General features: G+C 41.2%; 1 protein-coding gene across 3 annotated transcripts in view; it reads left to right on the top strand.

Annotated features, from left to right (window-relative positions):
• The window catches only part of PEX5L (peroxisomal biogenesis factor 5 like), a 104048-nt gene that overhangs the window by 29874 nt on the left and 46996 nt on the right, over positions 1-27178 (top strand). For all 3 annotated transcript variants that reach the window (XM_085899253.1, XM_085899254.1, XM_085899255.1), the window contains 3 exons: positions 4040-4174; positions 4853-4967; positions 15746-15845. In XM_085899253.1, the coding sequence (XP_085755379.1) occupies positions 4040-4174; positions 4853-4967; positions 15746-15845 (350 nt within the window). The remainder of the gene's footprint in view (positions 1-4039; positions 4175-4852; positions 4968-15745; positions 15846-27178) is intronic.

Here is a 27178-nt window from a genome sequence, read left to right as displayed (position 1 = left end):
CGATATCAACTAAATATTTGGTACATAAATGAATGATGATATGAGGAATACACCTGATTTTTTTTCATAATTTTCCTGTTAATATTTTAAGAGATAAAAATAGTTATATCAATATTAGCGCTTTCATTTCGGGCGATAAACTGCGAAATGACGGTCCCCCCGTTTAAGCCCCCACAAAAACCCAAATTTTCAAACGTAAAATTGCCACCCAATTTTTTCTGTCTACTAAGACCGTATAGATGCCATTTAAACAATAAAATCGCTTTTGGCACGCAATTCCCATGGGACCACGTTTCAGGTACATGGTGAACCTGACGACAGTGGGACTCGAGCTATTGCAATGCAGTGTGACATGAAGGTTTTCAACCAGTCAAGAAGATGAGCCAGCATAGATGAGCTGTTCAGCATGAATATTGTCTAGGCCTGGGGCCTTACCATGCTTGAGTTTATCAATTGCCGTCTCGAGTTCAGATGGTGAAACCTCTTTGGTGAGGCCAAGATCAACAGGTGCTGGGTGCCTAATCTCCTGATGCTTGGACTTGACATTGCTGGAGAAAGCTTTATCCAGTTGCGGATATCTGCCGTTGTTAATGAGTCCAGGGGCAATTAAATCTGGAGTAATGGGAGGGTTGTCGTTTTGCTGTTCTCCCAGTTGGGCAATTGATCAGCTGCCAGGCTTTGCCGATTAAGTGGGTAAAATCAGTGCTTTCAACAGCTTCTTCCCTTTGTAACTTGTGAGCCTCATCCAATTGTGATTTTAACTTGGATGCTGCAGGAGAGGTTTCCTCCTCATTAAGTGCATGGATAGAGGCATCGTAGAGCCTTTTGCACTTGGGATCCCAGCCTAGTATTATGTTGTGCGGCAGCCACGGGGAATGAAGGACTTGGAGGCTGCACTAATCCCATCACCAAAATAAAGATATGCCGCCTCGATGTTAAGGGAGTCTGAGGGAGGAAGTGTGGCCTCCTTGTCATCTATCATTTCTCTGTAGCCATCTCAGTTCATCTTGTGGAAATTCCATCTCTTAGCTGGAAGGAAGGGCGTTGGGATCAATAGAGGGGCTCCTTTAATGAGGACAGGTCTATAGTGGGAGTGTGGAAAGCAATGTAAAACCAGTCTTGTCGGTGTAGCAATGCTGTTGCCCTGCCACCACGCTAGATCAAGGTCTGTAGTGGTGTTCCAGCAGCTTTAGTGGAAAGTTGCTGGTTCATGACGATGAAATCGAAGAGTGAGATCAGACTGGAATTCCCAATTACAAAGTACCTCACCATTTGGTGTGGTGTAGTTGTTGCCCCAATCCTGGTGTTGGCAATTGAAGTCACCTTTGTAAAGAGCTGGGGGTGGTGCAGTGGGGAGGTCACTAGGTCTGAGGAGTTCTGATGGTGGCTTGTACATATTGTAACGAATTGGGAATTCGATTGCACACAACATTCAGGTTCCTTTAGTCAGCCATGTCGATAAGTGCTTGTTCCCGAGATAGCTCACCTTCCATTGTTTAATGGGCAGAAATCGATTAAGTGTGCTGCGATTCAATTTAATAGTTAGAGAGCGATCCCAACACAATGGAGACGCCCCTCCCCCTCTTCTGTGAAGAGGAAGAAGAACCCACCCGTCCTGAATCACGGGACGTAAACAACTCCCTCCCACCCGTGGTTGAGCGGGGGATGGAGCACGAGGGCATGAGTCACGCCGGGAGCGGGGGAGGGGGCGGAGAAGAATAAAGAAGAGATCCTCTGTTTTGTTCGAGCGGGCTTTTTAGTAGAGCTTCGGCTTCTGCTTGGCTCGGGTTAGGGTTGGGGCTTTCAGTAGAGCTTCGGCTTCTGCTTGGGGCTTTTTAGTAGAGCTTCGGCTTCTGCTTGGCTCGGGTTAGGGTTGGGGCTTTCAGTAGAGCTTCGGCTTCTGCTTGAGGCTTTTAATAAGCTTTTTGCTTCGGCTTGGCTTTTTAGCAGGCCTTTGGGCTCTGCTTGGCGAGGGTTGAGACTTTTGGTTCAGTGAGCTTCAGTTCTGCTTGGTGAGGTGGAGGCTGTTTGGAGAGCTTTTTGCTTCGGCTTGGCTTTTCAGCAGACCTTCGGGTTCTGCTTGGCTCGGTTTGCTTTTTGGGCTCTGGCTTGGTTCGTCGAAGAGAGAGGCTTTGTTCATCGGAAGAGAGTTGAGCTGGTTGCTCGGCTGGCTCTTCTTGGTTCTTGGAGCTTTTTGTTCTCCACTTGGTTCCCGGCTTGGTGCGACTCATCGGCCTCATCTTGGAGGTGGTTCTTCGAGATAGCGACGCATCGACGGGAAGGATCGGTGCCTCGTCTCACCAGCACGTGTTCGGAAGCGCGAGAGGATTCGCTGGAGCTCGGGAAGGATCGCGGCTCACGGCGATTGGATCCAGCTCGCTCTCGCTGGAGCCCGGGTCCGAACAGCTTGAAGAACACACGAGGTGGAGAGGTTCGAGATAAGTTCTGGGTTTCAGCTCATCTGTCCTCCGAGCTGGAGTCAGTTATGAAAGGCATCAGCCACCATTTCTTGGGTGTGTGTGTGTGTGTGTGTGTGTGTGTGTGTGTGTGTGTGTGTGTGTGTGTGTGTGTGTGTGTGTGTGTGTGTGTGTGCGCGTACGTGTGTTTGTGGGCCCATCTAATAAGTAGGAAACTGTTAAGTGCTTTGTGTGCTGTAAATGATTGTATTGCATTTCGTATAGTCGGTATAGTCCTGCTCTTACGTGCTTCCCTAGTTCTCCATTCTTAATAAATACCCCAATTGTTAAATGTTTTCAGCTCGTCGCGTCGATTCTTTCATTGACTGAGCATTTCGTGTGTTGGGAGTTAGCCGTTGGTTTGCCGTAAAAGGGGGACATTTGGACCGACGGTTCTCTGCGATTAATCCGCTCAGAATCGCACACGGGACAGGCTCGCCTCAGCGGCTTGTTCCGTACAAGTTCCGTCGAGGGTGGAATACCCCGGTAGTTGGATCACGTGGGTATTTAGGTAAATTGAAGATTGGCAATCGACCCTACCCCACGTGGTCTGCCCATTGGCGTATTTCGGTTCTTGTACAAGGACCCGTCGACTCGGACTTATCCGGGCGACGATCTATATTCCTGGCGATCGGTCAGGCCGACTCGACTTGCGGCTCCGTCAGAGCGGTCGGCGAGCGGCCGACGCACCGGCACCGTAACAATATTGATGGTGTGAAGACCATGTATTTTTATGAAAGCCATTGCAGATCAGTCAGGAGCTAACATTGCGATTATTGTACATTCATAGACAGAAGACTTGACTCATTTTGTGTACCTCACATTTTGAAAAATTTTTTTTTCCTTATTTGTTATTGGAAGCGATGTCAGCAGTCGATGTTGAAATATGAAATATAAAAGTTTGCACAAGATGACACCTTGCTGTGCTGTGTTTCCTTTAAGTGCTATACCTGCCTGTAAAGGCTAGCAATTTGAAGCCAGGTATGTTTGCTTTATTTTCATCACAAAGGTTCATTTCTTGGAGCAGAATCGCAAGTACATGATTTGCGGTAGCTATGTGGTGGATCACGCTTTGCAGGATTGAACCCTGGAAGTTTAAGTGTTAATGTGAAGTTTCAGAATCCCTGGAACAGCAGTGTGGTAATGGTTCATCTTGTTGAAAGACTAGTCCAAGGGGGTATATGCACAGTATGTATACAGTCGGTCAAAGTTAGCTTAAAAAAAAAAATCATGCCACAATTCTTCACCATTAGGAGTTAGGGCCAAAAACTATTTTATAGCATGATATTTCAAAACCTTGTGGACATATTATGACAACTTGGTGGATGAATTGGGTAGGGGACAAGAACAAGCTGATTTTGACGTTGGTTCAGGTTCAGATGCAGATCCGAGCTATCAGTGGGATACAAAACGTATACGGTTCAGCCTGGTGGAGGTATGCATTCTACTGAATGCTGCTGTTTTAGTTTATGAAGGGATTCTTAAACATCACTGAATCAAAATGCCTGCATTTTGTGTATAACAAATCATTCCATCTCCTGCGAATGGGCCTAATCTTGTGTTGCTTGGTCTGTCTCTTCCAGTCCCCAACACTTCTGACATACTGCTGTCACAGACATGGGCACAAGAATTCATCAATGAGGATCTGGGAGCTGAGGTCACCACAAATAGTCAACAGAGCGAGCTCTGGACCCAAGAAATGTTTGAAAACCCTGCAGGTAATCCTGCTGAACAAGTGATAACTTTTTTAACATGCCGTCAGTCATTACCCGGGACACTCTGGGTTCCAGTTACATTGCAACAATGGCGCCGCCTTTCACACCGCACTCAGCTGGGGCATTTCCTAATGACCTACGGGGATTGTCCGTGATCTAATTCTTTTAAATGCTGAATTTCAAGCAAGGAAGCAGCACATACCATTTTTTTACAGTGTGTGGTGTGACTCTGCAAGGGTTTGAACCACCGACCTCCCATCTGTCGTTGCTTGGCCTGTTTTGTACTATTTTATTCTCGGAAAGAGTTTACTGTGGAATCCAAAGCTCTTAACGCAACTTGCAACTCCATTATCCTGCTGTTCCACAAGCCAAGATTTTGCATAAAAGATTTGGACAAAAAGCTGTCAATTTTATTTGGAATATTGTGTCGGTTCGAGATTATGCAATTTTTGAGTCAACTTGCAAGAACTCTAATGACTACGTGCATTGTTAAACGTGGGCGTGATGGGCCTAAGGTTACGTTCTGTGTTCAACGTTGCTTGGTGTGCTCACTTTGTGTACCTTGCATTTTGAAAAAATATTTTTCCTTATTTGTTATTGGAAACAGTCAGTCGTCGATATTGAAATATGAAACAAAAGTTTGCACAAGATGACACCTTGCTGTGCTATATTTCCTTTAAGCGCTTGAAGAGCGAGAGCCGGTGTTGGCCAATCCGGCCAAGTGGGCAGAGGAATATTTGGAACAAGCAGAAGGCAAGTCATGGTCAACAGAGCTTGAGAATGCCGACTACAAATGGTGAGTGCATTCATTTATTTATTTTTTGCTGTCTGAACTCTTCTTGTACTTGGCATGTAGTGGTAAAGGAAATGGTGAGTATCATTATGTTTACCCATTAGCTAATTCAAGTTCACTATTGCTATCTGCACATTTGTCTCGTACATATCTGAATTTGAATTTGCAAATCACTTGAAGTGTGACCTTCAAAGAGCCATAGGTTTCTGTTTTAGTAATTTAATGGGTCAAGGTAATGACCAACTGCTCAGAGCTGTGACATTTAAGGATCTTCTCACAGAATTTTTCCTTTTTTTGAACTATATTCTCAGTAGTACTGCTGGGCTGGCCAGGAAGCTTCGAGGTATACACACTCACCTATGAGCTGTCTCGTCTGGGTTAGAATATCGACCCAGCTATATAAACTGTCATCCTGGTGTTTCTCAGGCAGGGTGAGGCATCATTGTGTGCACTGTCCATCTGAAGGATGTTAAGCAGGAAGACTTGTCTGCCAGCACTGGTTGTTAGTGGACTGTAAAGATCCCATGGTGTCTTTCATGTAGTGTTGGCGAGTTATTACCTCCACCCTGAACAAATTACAAATGCCTACTCTGACTGGGAAAGCAATAGTAAACCACCCAGTATAACCCTTGCCAAGGGACTCTTCCAACAGCAGTGAAGCCCTGTAAAGATTATGGTACATTGATGTTGATTTTGATGATTCCAGCTGTGAGTTGCAAAACAATTTCATAGCATTGCTTTAAACAGGCAAAAGCTAGTTATGTATTGTTGGAACCACCAGACACAGACATCAAAGTAAATGAACTAGGAAAGTCACTTCAAAATTCCAACACTTTATTTGAGTCTTGGAGTTACCTCCCCCCTTTGTCGGGAGACCTTTTGAGCCCACAGCAGAAACCAGTCAACATGATCTTTATTTTATTTTATGTTATGTGTACACATTTCTGAGCAGTTTGCTGCACTCACTACAATAAGCATCATTAATCTCTGCCATCGAAGATGGATGGAGGTTAATGTTTTCACCCCTTTCTGTTTGTTTACCTCTGCCATCGAAGATGGATGGAGGTTACTGTTTTCACTCCTTTCTGTTTGTTACTTACGAAATCTAAAGATTTCGGAAGTATATTGATGACTTCCGTTTCTGTTTACTATCTTGCCAAAACGAAGTTTTTGCAAGATATGTTAGTCAGCTTGTATGTTTTTTTATTTTTTATTTTTTATTTTTGTTTGTCTGTAATCACATATAAAAAATTATGCAGAGCACAGTTATCATTGGAAATTTTTGTAACTTCGCATATCAGAGGCCTATACAGGTCCCTTTCAGCGCATAAAATTTTGAAGGTCAAGGTCACTTTGTCGCAAATCAGGGGAGTCGACGAAACCCTTATTTTTTGAGTAATTTTGATTGGATCGTCTTCAAACTTTATGGGAATATAGTTCATGGTCTGGCGCTCTGCTGATTAATTTTTGGTGGCGATTGGCCTTGACTTTCATATATTTGTTTTTTTTTTGTCTGTAATCACGTATATATCACTCTGCAGAGCACAGTTATCATTGGAAATTTTTGTAACTTCACACATCAGAGGCCTAGAGAGGTCCCTTTCAGCGCATAAAATTTTGAAGGTCAAGGTCAAAGGTCAAGGTCACTTTGTCGCAAATCAGGGGAGTCGACGAAACCCTTATTTTTTTGATCGGATCGTCTTCAAGCTTCATGGGAATATAGTTCATGGTCTGGCGCTCAGCTGATTAATTTTTGGTGGCAATTGGCCTTGACCTTCATGGTTAGCCCCTCAGGTCAAACATATTTGACCCCAAGGTCAAATTTTCAAGTTTTAGGAACCATATCGTGTAGTACCTCAAATTGAACATCTCGATGAGTACTTTCTAGATATGTCAAGCTTGAGACATTATGACGTCATTTGGTGACGTTATGAGGCAAACACATTTTTCATGGTTACTCTGTAGAACGATTCTCATCGGAATCTCTCGTAGGCAGATATTCCTCAAGGAGTCGCTCCTGGTGGCTAGCAGCTCTGTTCACCTCAGTGTGACCTTAAAGAAGTCACACGTGGTCACCTTTTGGCAAGATCCACCCTGCGGGTGACATTGGTTTATTTGTTACTTACGAAATCTAAAGATTTCAGAAGTATATTGATGACTTCCGTTTCTGTTTGTTTGTTTGTTTGTAGGCACGATAACTCGAGAAGGGAAGAAGCTACCAATGTCAAATTACACCACGTGATTCAGGAAGGTGATGGCAAGTGCTGATTAGATTTTGGTCGAAATCGGTCAAAGGTCAAGGTTACAGTGAGGTCAACTATTGGATTTTTGATGGTTTGGTACAGATAACTTGAGAACGGAAGAAGCTACCAATGTCAAATTACACCACGTGATTCAGGAGGGTGATGGCTAGTGCTGATTAGATTTTGGTCAAAATCGGTCAAAGGCCAAGGTTACAGTGAGGTCAAACATCCAAAAAATGATAACTCGAGAACGGAAGAAGCTACCAATGTCAAATTACACCACGTGATTCAGGAGCGTGGTGGCTAGTGCTGATTAGATTTTGGTCAAAATCGATCAAAGGTCAAGGTCACAGTGAGGTCAAACATCCAAAACATTCGATTTTTGATGGTTTGGTACAGAATCATCGTAGAAACTTCTGGTTTGCGTCGCTTCCTTCTCTATAGACAGCTTTTATTAGACAAGGTCAGAGGTCAAGTTGACGATTTCGTAAGTGCCAGTCTATGACTGCTTGTTTGTTTGTTTGTTTGTTTGTTTGTAGGCACGATAACTCGAGAACGGAAGAAGCTACCAATGTCAAATTACACCATGTGATTCAGGGAGGGTGATGACTTGCGCTGATTAGATTTTGGTCAAAATCGGTCAAAGGTCAAGGTCACAGTGAGGTCAAACATAATTCCGTAAATTCATGTGGAGAAATGGAGTATTTTTGCTTCGGTTGACGTTACGAGTTCGTTTTAACTTCGATTTTAATTTTGTCTTCGGTTTTTGCGATCGCTGAGGACGCTTAACACTGGGTTGTCAAAATTCTGGTAAAAATCGGATGTTTTGGAGACGTTTTAAGATTGTATAAAAAATATTTCACTCGCTGCGTCACGGCTCCTCACGCGGTGCAGTGTGCTCGAGCAGACTCGGCTTTGAGTCACGTAAAGGTTTTGCGTGTGCGTGCTGATGGTGTTTTCGATAAAGATGGTGTTTTCGATAAAGATGGTGTTTAAAAGTCATTTTTTTATCCCAATAAAGGTTATCGTCGCATGCCTGACTCGCTAAGCCGTCGGATTATGGAAAGATTGTTGGTGGATGGCCGAACATTACGGTTTTGTGACTGATAAAATAATATTAAATAATTGCGTGGAGAAATGGAGATTTTTGCTTTCAGTCGATGTTCAGATTTTTGATGGTTTGGTACAGAATCATCGTAGAAACTTCTGGTTTGCGTCGCTACCTTCTCTCGAGACAGCTTTTATTAGACAAGGTCAGAGGTCAAGTTGACGATTTTGTAAGTACCAGTCTATGACTGCTTGTTACTTACGATATCTCAAGATTTCGTAAGTATATTGATGACTTCCGTCATCTGTTTGTGTGTTTGTTTGTCGGCACGATAACTCGAGAACGGAAGAAGTTACTAATGTCAAATTACACCACGTGATTCTGGAGGGGGATGGTTAGTGCTGATTAGATTTTGGTCAAAATCGGTCAAAGGTCAAGGTCACAGTGAGGTCAAACATTCGATTTTTGATGGTTTGGTACAGAATCATCGTAGAAACTTCTGGTTTGTGTCGCTCCCTTCTCTCGAGACAGCTTTTATTAGACAAGGTCAGAGGTCAAGTTGACGATTTCGTAAGTACCAGTCTATGACTGCTTGTTAACCTCCGCCATCTTCGAAGATAGATGGAGGTTCCTGTTTTCACCCCTTTCTGTTTGTTACTTACGAAATCTAAAGATTTCGTAAGTATATTGATGACTTCCGTTTCTGTTTGTTTGTTTGTTTGTTTGTGGGCACGATAACTCGAGAATGGAAGAAGCTACCAATGTCAAATTACACCACGTGATTCAGGAGGGTGATGGCTCGTGCTGATTAGATTTTGGTCAAAATCGGTCAAAGGTCAACGTCACAGTGAGGTCAAACATCCAAAACATTCGATTTTTGATGGTTTGGTACAGAATCATCGTAGAAACTTCTGGTTTGCGTCGCTTCCTTCTCTATAGACAGCTTTTATTAGACAAGGTCAGAGGTCAAGTTGACGATTTTGTAAGTACCAGTCTATGACTGCTTGTTTGTTTGTTTGTTTGTTTGTTTTTTAGGCACAATAACTCGAGAACGGAAGAAGCTTCCAGTGTCAAATTACACCACGTGATTCAGGAGGGTGATTGCTGGTGCTGATTAGATTTTGGTCAAAATCGGTCAAAGGTCAAGGTCACAGTGAGGTCAAACATAATTCCGTAAATTCATGTGGAGAAATGGAGTATTTTTGCTTCGCTCGACGTTATGAGTTCGTTTTAACTTCGATTTTAATTTCATCTTCGGTTTTTGCGATCGCTTAGGACGCTTAAAACTCGGTTGTCGAAATTCTGGTAAAAATCGGATGTTTTGGAGACGTTTTAAGATTGTATAAAAAATATTTCACTCGACGCATCACGGGTCGTCCCATGATGCAGTGCGCTCGAGCAGACGCGTCGTTGAGTGACGTTAAGGTTTTGCGTGGAGAAATGGAGATTTTTTTGCTTCGCTCGACGTTACGAGTTCGTTTTAACTTCGATTTAAATTTTGTCTTCGGTTTTTGCGATTGCTTAGGACGCTTAAAACTCGGTTGTCGAAATTCTGGTAAAAATCGGAGGTTTTGGAGACTTTTTTAGATTGTATAAAATATTTCATTCGACGCGTCACGGGTCGTCTCATGATGCAGTGCGCTCGAGCAGACGCGTCGTTGAGTGACGTTAAGGTTTTGCGTGGAGAAATGGAGTATTTTTGCTTCGCTCGACGTTACGAGTTCGTTTTAACTTCGATTTTAATTTTGTCTTCGGTTTTTGCGATCGCTTAGGACGCTTAAAACTCGGCTGTCGAAATTCTGGAGCAGCGATGAATAACTGATATATATATATATATATATATATATATATATATATATATATATATATATATATATATATATATGTATATGTATATGTATATATATATATATGTATATATATATATATATATATATATATATATATATTTATATATATATATATATATATATATATATATATATATATATATATATATATATATATTTATATTTATATATATATATATGTATATATATATATATATATTTATATATATATATATATATATATATATATATATGTGTATATATATATGTATATATATATATATATATATGTATATATATATATATATATATATATATATATATATATAATAAGTCTTTTATCAGATTCTTCTGAAAAGTAAAACACCTATTATCTGGCATATCCTGCTGGTACTGAATCACTTTTTTTTGAAAATAAAAATAAAAAAATGGAATTTTTATAAGAAATCTAGTTTTTGTCTGGGACTCATTATCTGTAAACCACAGTGTAAAATCGTAGACCACAATGAATTCAGAATTCAAGCTCCCCTTTGTCTTCTGACTGATTCATGCTTTTATTAGACAAGGTCAGAGGTCAAGTTGACGATTTCGTAAGTACCAGTCTATGACTACTTGTTTGTTTGTTACTTACGAAATCTTTAGATTTCGTAAGTATATTAATGCCTTCCGTTTCTGTTTGTTTGTTTGTTTGTTTGTAGGCACGATAACTCGAGAACGGAGGAAGCTACCAATGTCAAATTACGCCACGTGATTCAGGAGGCTGATGGCTAGTGCTGATTAGATTTTGGACAAAATCGGTCAAAGATCAAGGTCACGGTGAGGTCAAATATTCGATTTTTGATGGTTTGGTACAGATAACTCGAGAACGGAAGAAGCTACCAATGTCAAATTACACCACGTGATTCAGGAGGGTGATGGCTTGCGCTGATTACATTTTGGTCAAAATCGGTCAAAGGTCAAGGTCACAGTGAGGTCAAACATCCAAAACATTCGATTTTTGATGGTTTGGTACAGAATCATCGTAGAAACTTCTGGTTTGCGTCGCTACCTTCTCTAGAGACAGCTTTTATTAGACAATGTCAGAGATCAAGTTGACGATTTCGTAAGTACCAGTCTATGACTGCTTGTTTGTTTGTTTGTTTGTTTGTAGGCACGATAACTCAAGAACGGAAGAAGCTACCAATGTCAAATTACACCACGTGATTCAGGAGGGTGATGGCTAGTGCTGATTAGATCTTGGTCAAAATCGGTCAAAGGTCAAGGTCACAGTGAGGTCAAACATCCAAAAAATAACTCGAGAACGGAAGAAGCTTCCAATGTCAAATTACACCATGTGATTCAGGAGGGTGGTGGCTCGCGCTGATTAGATTTTGGTCAAAATCGGTCAAAGGTCACAGTGAGGTCAAACATCCAAAAAATGATAACTCGAGAACGGAAGAAGCTACCAATGTCAAATTACACCACGTGATTCAGGAGGCTGATGACTTGCGCTGATTAGATCTTGGTCAAAATCGGTCAAAGGTCAAGGTCACAGTGAGGTCAAACATACAAAAAATAACTCTAGAACGGAAGAAGCTTCCAATGTCAAATTACACCATGTGATTCAGGAGGGTGGTGGCTCGCGCTGATTAGATTTTGGTCAAAATCGGTCAAAGGTCACAGTGAGGTCAAACATCCAAAATATTCGATTTTTGATGGTTTGGTACAGAATCATCGTAGAAACTTTTGGTTTGTGTCGCTACCTTCTCAAGAGAGAGAGGTTTTATTAGACAAGGTCAGAGGTCAAGTTGACGATTTTGTAAGTACCGGTCTATGACTGCTTGTTTGTTTGTTTGTTTGTTTGTTTGTAGGCACGATAACTCGAGAACGGAAGAAGCTACCAATGTCAAATTACACCACGTGATTGAGGAGGGTGATGGCAAGTACTGATTAGATTTTGGTCAAAATCGGTCAAAGGTCAAGGTCACAGTGAGGTCAAATATTCGATTTTTGATGGTTTGGTACAGAAAACTCGAACGGAAGAAGCTACCAATGTCAAATTACACCGTGATTCAGGAGGGTGATGGCTAGCGCTGATTAGATTTTGGTCAAAATCGGTCAAAGGTCAAGGTCACAGTGCGGTCAAACATCCAAAACATTTGATTTTTGATGGTTTGGTCCAGAATCATCGTAGAAACTTCTGGTTTGCGTCGCTACCTTCTCCAGAGACAGCTTTTATTAGACTAGGTCAGAGGTCAAGTTGACGATTTCGTAAGTACCAGTCTATGACTGCTTGTTTGTTTGTTATTTAAAACGAAGTTTTTCCAAGATATTGTTGCGAATTCGCGCCCGCCAGCGTGCGAACGGCCACGTAACTCGAATCGCGGCACGTTGTCCACCGGACGGACAATTCTGTCGTGACCCTCTCGGACTAACGCCGGGAGCTAGTCACGGGTGGGCCTTTCGGCCTCACCACGATCGTGCCAATCGGCTCCCCGCGTGGGATAGGGTTGTTCGCCAAACTCGACCTACCTAAGTACCCAAGTGGAGGGTAGACCGGGAGATCGCATCTCGCCTCAGGTCGACTCCGGACACGGGCCGCTTAAGCGATCCGTTCCGTACTATCGGGATAACCGAGCGGTGTTATCGTCGGCCTCGACGGTTCCGATTAATTATCGGGCATATTAAGCCCACTACCAACCCTTTACGTGAAGCAAGATGGAGATTCAATTAAAGAAAAGACGAAGCGAAGCGTGAAAACAGTTCAATATGATGCACATTTATTCCGCGGCACACGGAGAGCACACAAATACAGCCAAACAGAATGCACATATATCAAATGCTACAAAAGAAACAATGACGCAGAGATACTACCGACTACGCGATCACACGGCAACACTTAAACAGTTTTACTTTACAGACGGCGCCAACAACACACGTTTACACAGGAACAAAAGAAAAGGCCACCCTCAAAGACAAGGGGGCAGACGGGGCCTGTGGGCCAATATTTGCGCGGGACCTGAAAGAGCGGTCAGGTCCACGAGACCGGGTGGCTCCTACCCGCGTCTTTGTGATGAGCCGCAAATGTGGCAGCGCGGTGGTGCCCCGACTTCGTGCTCCTTCGCGGGTTTCGTTGGCACAGCTTGGAGTGGGGTGGGAACGAGGCCCCCTTTTCGCACTATCTCAGCGTGGGGGAAAAAGGAGGGGGGGGGAATTATTGATGCTCTGGGGAAAGAGTATAGCTGGCTTGCTTGGGTCCCGTGACGAGCGATTCCACCGCGACCTCGTCGCCGACCGCCGTCTTCCTTGCCTCGGACCCGAGCTCCTCGGACTCTTCCCCCAATTCTCCTCAGCCGACTGCCGAAAATCACCGGGACGCCCTCGCCTCCCGACTCCACTCCGCTCTTCCAAACTGACTCTGCCACTCTCCGCTCTTCCAAAACCGACTCGACCTTTTCTGCCACTCTCCGCTCTTCCAAAACTGACTCTGCCCAGATTCGCCTTGGGCTCGGTGCTTTATAGGCCGGCAGGAGAACCCATATGCAAATTTCCGGATCAGAACGAGCTCGGGGGCGGAGCCACGCTCGCCCATTGGACGGAGAAAAAGGGGCGTGAATCTCCCCTGATCCTAGAATTTGCATATCTCGATTCCACACAGACGCGCCTGGAGGCGGGGCCAAACCGCCCCGCGTTTGCTGATTGGATGGATCAGAAGTGGGGGTGTTGCATTCTTGATCCGACTTCTCCTCGGAAAGGCCGCATTTTGCACTCGCGGCTCGGCGCGCATCTTGTACGAGCCCAGGACAGCCTGACGCTCGGTGCTCACAGGTCGTGCGGGAATGGCCGCAGAAGGAGAGAGGTGAAGGTGGTGGATGGTTTATGGTGGTGGTTTATGGCCATGGTGCCGTTCGGAATGGCGGTGATGTGATGTTTGCGGGAGCGAGTTGTGAAGGTAAAGATCGTGGCTGTTGGCGTTGTTGTTGTTGTTGTTGTTGTTGTGTGATGGTTGGAGCGTGGTTGGTTCAAAATAAAGATAGAACAGAAAAACGGCTATCTCAAAGCGTCGCAGCCCGAATGAATCACATTGATTCCCTCTAAACAACGGGTTTGGGGCTAACTACACATGTACTTACAGAGATATCTCACCTACGGGACCTGAATGGTGGTTTGCGAATTTCCACAACCGCAACAATATGTTAGTCAGCTTGTATGTTTTTTTGTTTGTCTCTAATCATGTATAAAAAATTCTGCAGAGCACAGTTATCATTGGAAATTTTTGTAACTTCACATATCAGAGGCCTATAGAGGTCCCTTTCAGCGCATAAAATTTTGAAGGTCAAGGTCAAAGGTCAAGGTCACTTTGTCGCAAATCAGGGGAGTCGACGAAACTTATTTTTTGAGCAATTTTGATCGGATCGTCTTCAAACTTCATGGGAATATAGTTCATGGTCTGGCGCTCAGCTGATTAATTTTTGGTGGCGATTGGCCTTGACCTTCATGGTTAGCGCCTCTGTTCAAACATATTTGACCCCAAGGTCAAATTTTCAAGTTTTAGGAACCATATCGTGTAGTACCTCAAATTGAACACTTCGATGAGTGCTTTCTAGATATGTCAAGCTTGAGACATTATGACATCATTTGGTGACGTTATGAGGCAAACGCATATTTTTCATGGTTACTCTGCAGAACGATTCTCATCGGCAGATATTATGGCAGATATTCTCTCGTAGGCAGATATTCCTCAAGGAGTCGCTCCTGGTGGATAGCAGCTCTGTTCACCTCAGTGTGACCTTAAAGAAGTCACACGTGGTCACCTTTTGGCAAGATACGGGTCACCCTAAGGGTGACATTGGTTTATTTGTTTGTTTGTGAACAGTATTACGGAAAAACTCCTCGACGGAACTCGGTGGTGGGGTTAGGTCTGGTCCAAGGATCATGCCATTAGATTTTGGAGTTGGTCCAAAATCTAATAAGGCCGCTATGGCGGCCAATTTGAAAAAATATTTGAATTTTTTTTTTTTTGCATTTGTACATGTTTTAAGTGATTTCCAACCCCCCCCCCCCAAAAAAAAAAAATTGTTAGAGAAAAAATATTTTTTGCAACTTTTTTTTCAACAAAATTTCGATTTCTTTTTTTTGCATTTCCACATGTTTTAAGTGATTTCCAACCCCCCCCCTCCAAAGAAAAAATTTCGAGAAAAAAAAAGTTTTGCAAATTTTTTTCAACAAAATTTCGATTTTTTTTGCATTTCTGCATGTTATAACTGATTTCCAACAAAAAAAACATGCCAAAATTATAATTGCGGCTGATTTTGGAACTTCAGGTGGATATACCCACGTAAAATCAATTTCTGTCTCAAGGAATCTAGTTATGACGAATGAATTGAGTATGTAAAAGTTAAAAGTAAAAGGTAAAGTTGCAAACTATAACTCTGTGAGCACTGTTGACGTCAAATTGAATGAGTCGGATATCAGGTTCACTTGAGTGACCTAGCAGTATTGGTGGCGGAGGTTTTGCACTCTACCGAGTGCTCTCCCTCTAGTTAAATTATGATGTGATATTAAATGTCCAGCTGCTCATGGCTGTGTTGTATTTGGCAATAAGCAAAGACTACTTCCCCTACTGCTACATGGGAGCTTTGAATCTAACATTTTGGCATTGTTGTGGCCTCACCGTTGCAGGGCCGAGGAATACAGGCCAGAGGTTGAAGGGGATGAGCTCATGAAAACAGCTAAGGAGTTTGTTGGAACATTTGATGATCCGAAGTTCAATAACTCAGAGGTAGGGTGTTCTTCACTTCATAAGATTATTTAGAAGCAATTTTTTTCGGTGCATCTCCTGCGTAATACGAAGTCTAGGCTCATGGACTAGTGAGAAAAGGTCGACGGTAACTTATTGTTAGTGTTGTTAGTGGACTGTAAAGATCCCATGGTGTCTTTCATGTAGTGTTGGCGAGTTATCACCTCCACCCTGAACAAATTACAAATGCCTACTCTGACTGGGAAAGCAATAGTAAACCACCCAGTATAACCCTTGCCAAGGGACTCTTCCAACAGCAGTGAAGCCCTGTAAAGATTATGGTACATTGATGTTGATTTTGATGATTTGTGCTTTTTTTTTTGATGATGATGTGGATGATGATTTTGAAAAAAAAAACAAAAACGTAACTTTTGATCCCTGTTAACATAATGGGAGTGGAGGTAGTGGGAGAACATGAGGATGCAATAAAGGGGATACAGCGATTTGGGAGAAAGTAAGCAATGACCTGAAAATATGCAGCATTTGCTTTGTCAAGGTCATTCATCTTTATTTTAAAGTATCCGGATTAATCCGTCCCTCTGTCTGTCACATTATTTTTGCTGGGAGGCCATTATGGCATTGTGTCTGGTGCTAGGCTAGGCCTCTACGGATGTGCACATCACCCTAGCATCCAGCACTCAACTTCCCGTCACTTGAATGATGGCAGTTGAACAACCATAACCCATGTATCTGACTCTATCCGACAATATGACATCCGTTGGCGATGGGCTGAATGCCAGACGCTAGGCGTCAGAATGACGGATTTAGTAAGGTGGCGGTGTAGTAAGATTGTGTTACGTCTGGGACTCTAGGCGAAGCTTTTACGGTGGAGTATTATTCATGACTCGATGAGATTTGCATGTTGCAACCTGGGGTTAAAAAAACAAAACGTAACTTTTGATCCCTGTTAACATAAAACAGATTCATAATGTTGTTTTTTGGCAAATAATTGTGCGTATGACAACTTTACGCTGCATTGGTAGCAGTGAACAAAATGTTTCTGGAATAAACATATTTTGCATTCATTGACTCAATAAACTGTATTACTGCACTGTGAAAGCCTGGTGTTGGCTCAGTGGTTAGGGTAGTGGCTTGGGATCCAAGGGTCCTGAGTTCAAGCCCTGTTTGCTGCTGAATTGATACACACCAGGGGGTTGACTCAGCCTGTCATCCTTTCGAGGTTGGCAAATTGAGTACCAGCTTGCTGGGATAATGGAGCCATTCGAGTATCCTGCAACAGAGTGGCGACCTGTCCAGGATTGTGCCCAATCCCCCAGGAAACTGCTTCGGCAGCACTGACACTCTCTGTCGAGAGTATGGTTCCAATTATTATTATTATTACTGTACTGTGATATATATATATATATATATATATATATATATATATATATATATATATATATATATATATATATATATATATATATATGTGTGTGTGTGTATTGTCGTGTTTCTGGTGGTTATGTTAGTTTAATCCCCCCTAACATAATTGTCATGTTATCGATGGGCGGTTAACACTGACCAGCCCAGATCGCCAAGCGGTTTTGCTTCGGAGGCGGACACGTGATCCTCAGAGATTATAGCGTGCGCTGGAGGAGCAGGGTGTCTCTGGCGGAGCAATGGAAGCACAGCACAAGGGGTTTATACTCGAACCCACAACAGATACACGGACACAGCAACTTAAAATAATTGCGGGGATTTAATGAAAATAGACAAATATTTACAAATATTACAAAATATAATTCTGAATGTAATAATAATACGTGAAAATTAAGGTCTAAAGTTGAGGCGCCTCTGCACACGGACTTTAATACAGACAAGGGGAAAACAAAAGAAAAGCAAATTCTCCCTTTATTCTGGCACTTAGCTTGGTCCAGAGATGGTCTTTATTGAACTTTGGGATCGAGGTGCTTTGTCCTGTGTGGGAAGACTCACCCAAAAATGGCACTCAGCCGCTCTTTGAGGTAATTTGTGAGACGATATTCAACACTAGGGCTCACCAACCACCGTGTGGCTTCATCAATCATGCCTGCCGACACAGCCGCTCTCTGCAGAATGGCAATGCTCCCCTTCGGTGATATACACGAGGCTTCGAGGTCCGTCTCTCACGACCAGTCAAGGGTCATTGGCCAGCGTCTTGCTCCACCAAGCAAGCCAATTCGCCTCAGCATGAATACGAGAATCGTGCCGCCTTCTTCATTCATCAAAGGAAAGCCATCCGTAATGTCCTGATCTTACACGCCATGTCATAGCTTCCTCGTCTCTCGACTGCGTGTGTCCCTTACACCAAACTCAAAACCAACTAGAGGGGGAGCACTCGGGAGAGTGCAAAACCTCCGCCGCCAATACTGCTGGGTCACTCAAGTGAACCTTGTATCTTATTCATTAAATATGATGTCAACAGTGCTGACAGAGTTATAGTTCTTTTCTCCAACATTTTTTTTTTGGGGGTGGGGGGAGAGTTGGAAATCACTTACAACATGTAGAAATGCAAAAAAAAAAAAAAAATTTTCTCTCCAACAATTTTTTTTGGGGGGGGGGTACCAAGTCCAAAATTTAATGACATGATCCTTGGACCATACCTAACCCCACCCCCCACCATGTTTCGTCGAAATCCATCGAGGAGTTTTTCCATAATACTGTTCACAAATAAACAAACAAAGGGGTGAAAACAGTTACCTCCATCCATCTTCGAAGATGGCGGAGGTTAAAAATCTATTCCTTCTGACGTCACGCTGATGTGGATTTTTTAAACCCACCTTGTTGTGATCGTTGTCCTCCTGAAGGATTCTAACTGGCCGATTGTGGAATCCTATTTGACTTCAGACAGAGTTTAACGTTTGTCCGATTTGATTATAAAACCCTACAAAAACCCTATCGACACTGATAAAACTGATGTCCACACAAGTCCTTCCTTGTGAAACAATTTATTTCCTAATTATACACCATACACTTCTCACCCTTGTACAATGAACTTAAGAATCCCCATTTGATTGCAATATTATTTGGTTCTATTTCATTTATTCTTATTTTAGTTAATAGTTAGACCAACCCGATTCAATTCACTTCTACATTACATCAGAGAGTTTTATTCTAACTTGGTACTTGGTCAGTTCCAAGGAGTACGAGCCACTGAGAAACTATACTTCCTCACGTGCTCGTACTCCAAACTTTTAGATTTCAAAGCATTTTATACTTCCATAAGGGAGAGGTTGGGGGATATTCACCCAGACTGTAGACGTGTCCTTTAGACAAAAGCCACTTCGTACATTTTCTAAGCAAAGGTTCATTTATCAGCTCGGTCACTCTACTCCAGAACAACACATTTCTTATCATTTAGGGCAAAAGTCTTTTGGCCAGAAATGACAGCCAATTCAATTTGCAGCATAGAAGTTACATTTCTGAAACTCCATTTGTTACAATTTAAAATACATTAATATAAATTTTTCCCCCACACTCCCCCGTTTTTTTTTTTTAAGGAAAATTTGAATAATTTTTCTTACACATGATTTCCATGTCCCATTCCTGAAGGAGAAAAGATTTCCATTATTCAAGTTCAAACAACAATGGCAGCGAGTGCTCATATCAGAAAATGAGTGTGTTTCCATTTAATTTATGGCCTGTTCATCAGCATGTGTCACACATTGAAAACATGCTACCCGAAGTCAGAAGATAAACAGGTCAGGGTGTGGATAGAGTGGCACCCAACGGGAAACACAATCGAAGCACTCCTTGAGCTGAGGAGAAAGTAGATGTGGGCAAGTACAAGTTTGGGCCGGACGCTGGGTTGAAGGAGCGTAGTGTGGAATCCCAGGCCTGTCGTACATTGAAGCAACCACAGCAAGTTCACGATGTATTTGCAGAGCGGCAATCGAGAGTGTGGCTGAGAACATTCCTCCATGCAGGCACCACACAACGCCGACGTTAAGACTTTGCTCAACCTTCTCCTCAGTGGGTTTTTTTCTTTCTTTTCCCACATTGCTCCATCTTATCTCCTCAGGAAGGGGAGGGATAATCATGTGTTGAATGCTCAATCACCCAAATCTGGGTTCTCCCATCGTCCAATCTTTGTGTGGAATTTCATTCCAAACTTCATTTAGATGAAATCGTACATTGCTTCAAAGACTGCTTTCAACACTCCGAAACAAACAAAGCATCAATTAAACACCAATCAATAAACGTCATGGGCACATGTAGTTCTACAAGACTAACAAAGATTCTTATGGAAGCATTTAACTTGCATTATATGTCATGTCAATATTTTAATCCCTTTCCTTGTTATTTCCCAAAACAACATGCTAAAATATACAGAAATCCCAGTTGTACATATACTCAAAACATCCATCTCATTTGCTATTTCCATCGACATTTTAAATCTCTGACATTTCTCCATCTATCCACTTCTCTCTCACCAAAACAGCAAACATGCTGCCATTTTTCCAATTCACATACTCAAACCATCTATCACTTCCTCCGACCTTCTCAATTACGAATCCATTTTCTTTTATCAAAACAAATAAATCATTTTAAACAGTTGTTCAAAAATTGTCAAATCACTTGTCAAATCTGTTATCAGGCGAATATCATTTATATTGCAGCTTAAACACTCTGTCTAAACATGCAGCTTCACCCTCCACAATCTTTATCCCAGTCTTGGAAAAGCATCTTGAACTTCAGACTAATAAACATCCAAACTCTCTTAAACAACTTTTTGGTCAAAACAAAATATTTCCTTTTAAAATCCATAAATGAAAAATTTAATCTTCAGCATCTATCCAATTAAATCATGAATTTACCTTGACTGAATCGATCAAAGGGTTACACTGGGTTGTTTGCCATTGCCTTCCCAGCACAAGTTCAGGTAACCTCAACATTCGCAGACGAATAAAACAATATTTCAACGTCCATCCGAGGGAATCATCTATTATCTGTGAATTGCCCCACGTGCGAAACATCATCAAATCATTAAAATCATTCCAAATCACGTTTCTACATTTAAATCACATACAGTATATCCACATTCACAATTGTTATTTCACAATTTATTCAAAATCCCGATGGTTGTAAAATAAAACTACAACACTTTTTCCTAAATGGACTTCACTTTAAACAGATTCAGTCCAGAGGGTGCACCACAAACACCAAGGAACGAGGAACAGAAAGTTCTCTCCACATCCAGTGGGAAGAAAAAGGAAAAAAACTCTGACAGGCAAAACCCACAGTTTAGCATTACTCTGTCATGGCTTCAACACATACACTAGACAGCATTGCATCTCATAGACTCGCGTGTGATCACGTGACAAATACCAATCACATTTCTATCTCATCCTCTTGAATCTGCATATGAATCAAATTTCACACCTAAAGCAAAGGCCCGAACAAAGACTCAGTGTAAAGATATATGCCACCCCCCACAGATCGAGTGGAGGGGGTCTCACACAGTGTAGTGTGCGACCTTCGCGTGGAAATACAATGCAAAGAATGTATAACATGCCATTTCAAACAGACCCACAGCTCAACTCAGCACGAGTTAAAATATCGTCAAAATCCCAACAGAACACGTTTCATTGCAGTGAATATTGGAATCGCACAAGTTTCATTTTTTTTTTACTCTCAGGAACAAATCACCCACCATGCTCCCAGCTGGTTAATCATCTCTTGCACTCTACAAAACGTTTCGTGCAAATCATTGCATTTACAAATCCGTAAAACCTCCACACAATATAATATAACAACCTCACTGCCAACAAACTTCCAGTGAGTTCAATGAACAAAAAGTAACTCTTAAAACTCTTACAAACAGGTAACTTACAATGTTTATCTATTTTAACCCTATCTCGGCGTCTCAGCCGTGTCCTCGGCGTCTCTCTCACAGCCGGTCCGTATCAATGCAAACATGTGGCATGTCGCTTCATCATGCCTATTTAATTACGCGTCTGGCTCCTTAACGAGCCTCTTCTTGTCATCTGACTCCTCTTCTTCTCCAGCACTTTTCTAAAACAACTACAGTGCTTATCGTTTACTTTAAAACGGACTCCCTCCGCCGGATCCTCTTCTTTCTCTCAATAAAATTATCTGACAATGAACTTTTCTTTGTTCGAAATGCGTTACCTGCTGAGAGCGCTCTCCCTTACCTTCGCTCAAGCACTTGTCGTTCCTCCAGGCACTGCCTCCGGCAGATGAAGTACCTCCGGTCACGAGCACCGCACCAACGTTGGTTCGAATCCGAGTCTCGGCGCCAACTGATGTGGATTTTTTAAACCCACCTTGTTGTGATCGTTGTCCTCCTGAAGGATTCTAACTGGCCGATTGTGGAATCCTATTTGACTTCAGACAGAGTTTAACGTTTGTCCGATTTGATTATAAAACCCTACAAAAACCCTATCGACACTGATAAAACTGATGTCCACACAAGTCCTTCCTTGTGAAACAATTTATTTCCTAATTATACACCATACACTTCTCACCCTTGTACAATGAACTTAAGAATCCCCATTGATTGCAATATTATTTGGTTCTATTTCATTTATTCTTATTTTAGTTAATAGTTAGACCAACCCGATTCAATTCACTTCTACATTACATCAGAGAGTTTTATTCTAACTTGGTACTTGGTCAGTTCCAAGGAGTACGAGCCACTGAGAAACTATACTTCCTCACGTGCTCGTACTCCAAACTTTTAGATTTCAAAGCATTTTATACTTCCATAAGGGAGAGGTTGGGGGATATTCACCCAGACTGTAGACGTGTCCTTTAGACAAAAGCCACTTCGTACATTTTCTAAGCAAAGGTTCATTTATCAGCTCGGTCACTCTACTCCAGAACAACACATTTCTTATCATTTAGGGCAAAAGTCTTTTGGCCAGAAATGACAGCCAATTCAATTTGCAGCATAGAAGTTACATTTCTGAAACTCCATTTGTTACAATTTAAAATACATTAATATAAATTTTTCCCCCACAACGCCCATCAATCATCTACCTCCGGGCGTGGCTTATCGCACGAAAACCGGGAAGGCGGGGCTTCTGCCTGCTCGACACATTTGGCTTGCTTGTGGTTATGATTGTGGTTGTTATAAAAATTGCTTTGCCTGCTCATACTTCTTTCATGGCTGGCTTCTTGTAAATACAAAAACGTAGGGGAAAGTAGGGTGAATATACTGATTCTGGCTCACTTTTCCCCATGCAAGTGAATGGGGGATTTTCAGCGATTCATTTTTTTTTCCCCTAAAAATAAACCCCCTTTTTATCCCAAGGTATATTTATTTGTCTCCCCTTTTAACCTCGGGGCACTCTTTTTAAATAACCAATGCATATTGTTTCGCTCACTCATTGAACCTATAAAGATTTGTTCATTCTCAAATTCCTTCAATAGTTCAATTTTCTTTGCACAATAATCCCCATCTAAAATATTTAAAAATAAAACATTTGAATCTTTACATTTTTTAAGATACCCCTTTTTTGCCATTATGAAATTATAAACTTCTCTTAATGCTCTCGTCTGACCACTTCCTGAGCCACATATCATTTTGAGATAATTGTAAATTGTTTTTCCATTGTTCAATTGATAACCATCAAAGTTTTCAGTCCATTCAAGGATATTTTTTTTTCTTTACATCCTCTAATTTACGAGTTTTTAAATTGATTCGCTTATTTGTTTTATTTACCTTTGTTTTAGTTATTTTTTCAATAAGACTAATTTGATATTTTTCACATTCATGATGTTTTCCATTTATATACAGTGGGGAGAACAAGTATTTGATACACTGCCGATTTTGCAGGTTTTCCCACTTACAAAGCACGTCGAGGTCTGTAATTTTATCATCGGTACACCTCAACTGTGAAAGACGGAATCTAAAACAAAAATCCTGAAAATCACATTGTATGATTTTAAAATAATTGATTTGCATTTTATTGCATGAAATAAGTATTTGATCACCGACCAACCAGAAAGAATTCCGGCTCTCACAGACCTGTTAGTTTTGTCTTAAAGAAGCCCTTTCATTCTCCACTCATTACCTGAATTAACTGCACCTGTTTGAACTCGTTATCTGCATAAAAGACAGCTGTCCACATTCAATCAATCAGACTCCAACCTCTCCACAATGGGCAAGACCAGAGAGCTGTCGAAGGACATCAGGGACAAAATTGTAGACTTGCACAAGGCTGGGATGGGCGACAGGACAATAGGAAAGCAGCTTGGTGAGAAGGCAACAACTGTTGGCGCAATTATTAGAAAATGAAAGAAGTTCAAGACAACAGTCAACCTCCCTCGGTCTGGGGCTCCAGGCAAGATCTCACCTCGTGGAGCCTCAATGATCATGAGAAAGGTGAGGGATCAGCCCAGAACTACACGGCAGGACCTGGTCAATGACCTGAAGAGAGCTGGGACCACAGTATCAAAATTAACCATCAGTACCACACTACGCCGTCATGGATTAAAATCCTGCAGCACACGCAAGGTCCCTCTGCTCAAGCCAGCGCATGTCCAGGCCTGTCTGAAGTTTGCCAATGACCATCTGGATGATCCAGAGGAGGAATGGGAGAAGGTCATGTGGTCTGATGAGAGCAAAATTGAGTTTTTTGGTTAAAACTCCACTCGCCGTGTTTGGAGGAAGAAGAAGGATGAGTGCAACTCCAAGAACACCATCCCTAACCGTGAAGCATGGAGGTGGAAACATCATTATTTGGGGATGCTTTTCTGCAAAGGGGACAGGACGACTGCACCGTATTGAGGGGAGGATGGATGGGGCCATGTATCACGAGATCTTGGCCAACAACCTCCTTCCCTCAACAAGAGCATTGAAGATGGGGCGTGGCTGGGTCTTCCAGCATGACAACAACCCGAAACACACAGCCAGAGCAACTAAGGAGTGGCTCCGTTAGAAGCATCTCAAGGTCCTGGAGTGGCCTCGCCAGTCTACAGAGCTGAACCCAACAGAAAATCTTTGGAGGGAGTTGAAAGTCTGTGTTACCCAGCGACAGCCCCGAAACCTGAAGGATCTGGAGAAGATCTGTATGCAGGAGTGGGCCAAAATCCCTGCTGCAGTCTGTGCAAACCTGGTGAAGAATGACAGGAAAGGTATGATCTCTGTAATTGCAAACAAAGGTTTCTGTACCAAATATTAAATTCTGTTTGTCTGATGTATCAAATACTTATTTCATGCAATAAAATGCAAATTAAATATTTAAAAATCATACAATGTGATTTTCAAGATTTTTATTTTAGATTCCGTCTTTCACAGTTGAAGTGTACCGATGATAAAAAATTACAGACCTCTACGTGCTTTGTAAGTGGGAAAACCTGCAAAATCGTCAGTGTATCAAATACTTGTTCTCCCCACTGTACCAAGACTGAGATTTTCTCCACTCTTTAGTTTGATTAATACTTGGTTTGACCATTTATATATTGTGAAAAAAACGTGGCGGTAGCCCTTAAAAACCCGAACCCATCTTCCCATCGTTCAAGCACAATCTATTCTATACACTCTATCATACAATATCCATATGGAACACAATCTATTCCATTATCTAAAACAAATCTCTTATCATCAAAGGCTCCTAATGCCTTTTTATTTACTTCTTCACTATATATATATATGTTATGTTTATAACTTCTTATTGTATTCATTTTCCTATATTCTTCTTTTTTATTCATCAAACAATTATAATAATTTCTAAAAGTTATTTATTTCTTTATTACATATTTCTTTATTCCCTTTAACCTCTTATCAATCTCATCACCATACTTGTAAGTATATGCCTTTACTCTCAATCCAATAAACTCACTCATTACTTTTCCACCCAACTCATCCTTAAACTTACCAATAACCTTTTCATTCTTTTTTGAAAATAACTCGCTCGTCTTACTAAAATTACTTGTATCATGTACTCCAATATTTTTCTTTATATCTTTATAAACATCATCAGTTTTTATATCTCGGATAAAACTATCAGTGTCCATATACAACAATGAAACATTTTCACCATACTCTTTCTTTAAGCCATTATACAAATAATCATACATCAATATCTTTGATAAATCAAGAACTGCTGTTCCAATATAAATTGGTTTATCCATTACAATACTTTCCTTTTCCATATGAATAGCAGAAAAGTTCTCTGAAAAAAGCTCTTCTCTCTTAAAACTTGGTTTATGTATCAACCTAGAAGCTTCTTTCCAAGATGTTGCAAATCTAATGTTTTGCCTGTTTCTAACATTCTCCATTGTTTTTCCAAAGACAGCATTATTCATCAATTTATAGAATTCCCCTTCAAATTTTACTTTTGTATTTGTTCTCATATCTGTATTGAATTTAATATACTTTTTCATCCAAGGACTTTGTTTAAATTTTAAAACTCTATGAATTTTAGCCACTCTCAATCCTTCTCTCAGAAACTGTTTCAAGCTTCTCTGATGCAAAACATATCCCTCTTTATCATAGAATGTTGTTAATAACTTTTCTGTTGATTTGCCTTTAATATTAAAACTTTTATGATAATCACTTAACCATTCTTTCTTTGGGGTTTCTTTCTCACATGCAAAAGGAAGGTCTCTATGCTTATTATGAAGATCACTCGGGTACCTCAAATCAACTTCAAAATAATAACCTTCTTCTTCCTCATTCAATTCCTCTTGAGAAGAAATAACAATATTCATCAAAGCCTTTTCATAATCCTTTTCTTCCACCCACTCTAATTTACCATAACGCAGAGATTGAGAGATTAGAATTTCATCTTCAGTTAGAATTTCTTCATTAATTTCCTCATTAATTAGAATTTCCTCTTTACTTTGAATTCTCTCTTTAATCTGAATTTCCTCTTAAGTTAGAATTTCCTCTTTTGGAAAGAATGAATTAAGATTTGGAAAAGAGCCCGTGGAGCTTAGATTTGATGCTAGGTCGGCTTGTGGTGTTCCCATAAACTTGCAAGAATCTAGAAACCTAATACGAGTTAAAGGTTTTGTGAATATCATTTTTGTAAATGAAATATACTTTTGACTTGTGTTTGTTATGGCAGAAATATTCCCTGGTGTTTTTGAAAGTTCATTTATAAATCGATGTCTATCATAGTTGGCGCTGTTGTGAAGAAAGACTGGAATAAAAGAAGGAAATTTATAATTAAGATTACAACAGGAATGAGCAGGACCTCTATATTTATCAGTAAGATGACAATGATCCCTAACTTTAGACTCCTCAATTTCCTCCTCACAAATATGGCAGATATTGTTCTTTCTAAATTCTAATTTTTCTTCTTCGGTTAATTTCATTGGTTCATTTGTTTCTTTCATTAATTTAGTTAGTCTTATACAATCCT

Source organism: Eptatretus burgeri, chromosome 10 (genome assembly GCF_056783735.1).
Source record: "Eptatretus burgeri isolate ZD-2024b chromosome 10, Ebu_testis_v1, whole genome shotgun sequence".
Lineage (NCBI taxonomy): Eukaryota > Metazoa > Chordata > Myxini > Myxiniformes > Myxinidae > Eptatretus > Eptatretus burgeri.
This window is presented reverse-complemented; position numbering and strand designations above follow the sequence as displayed.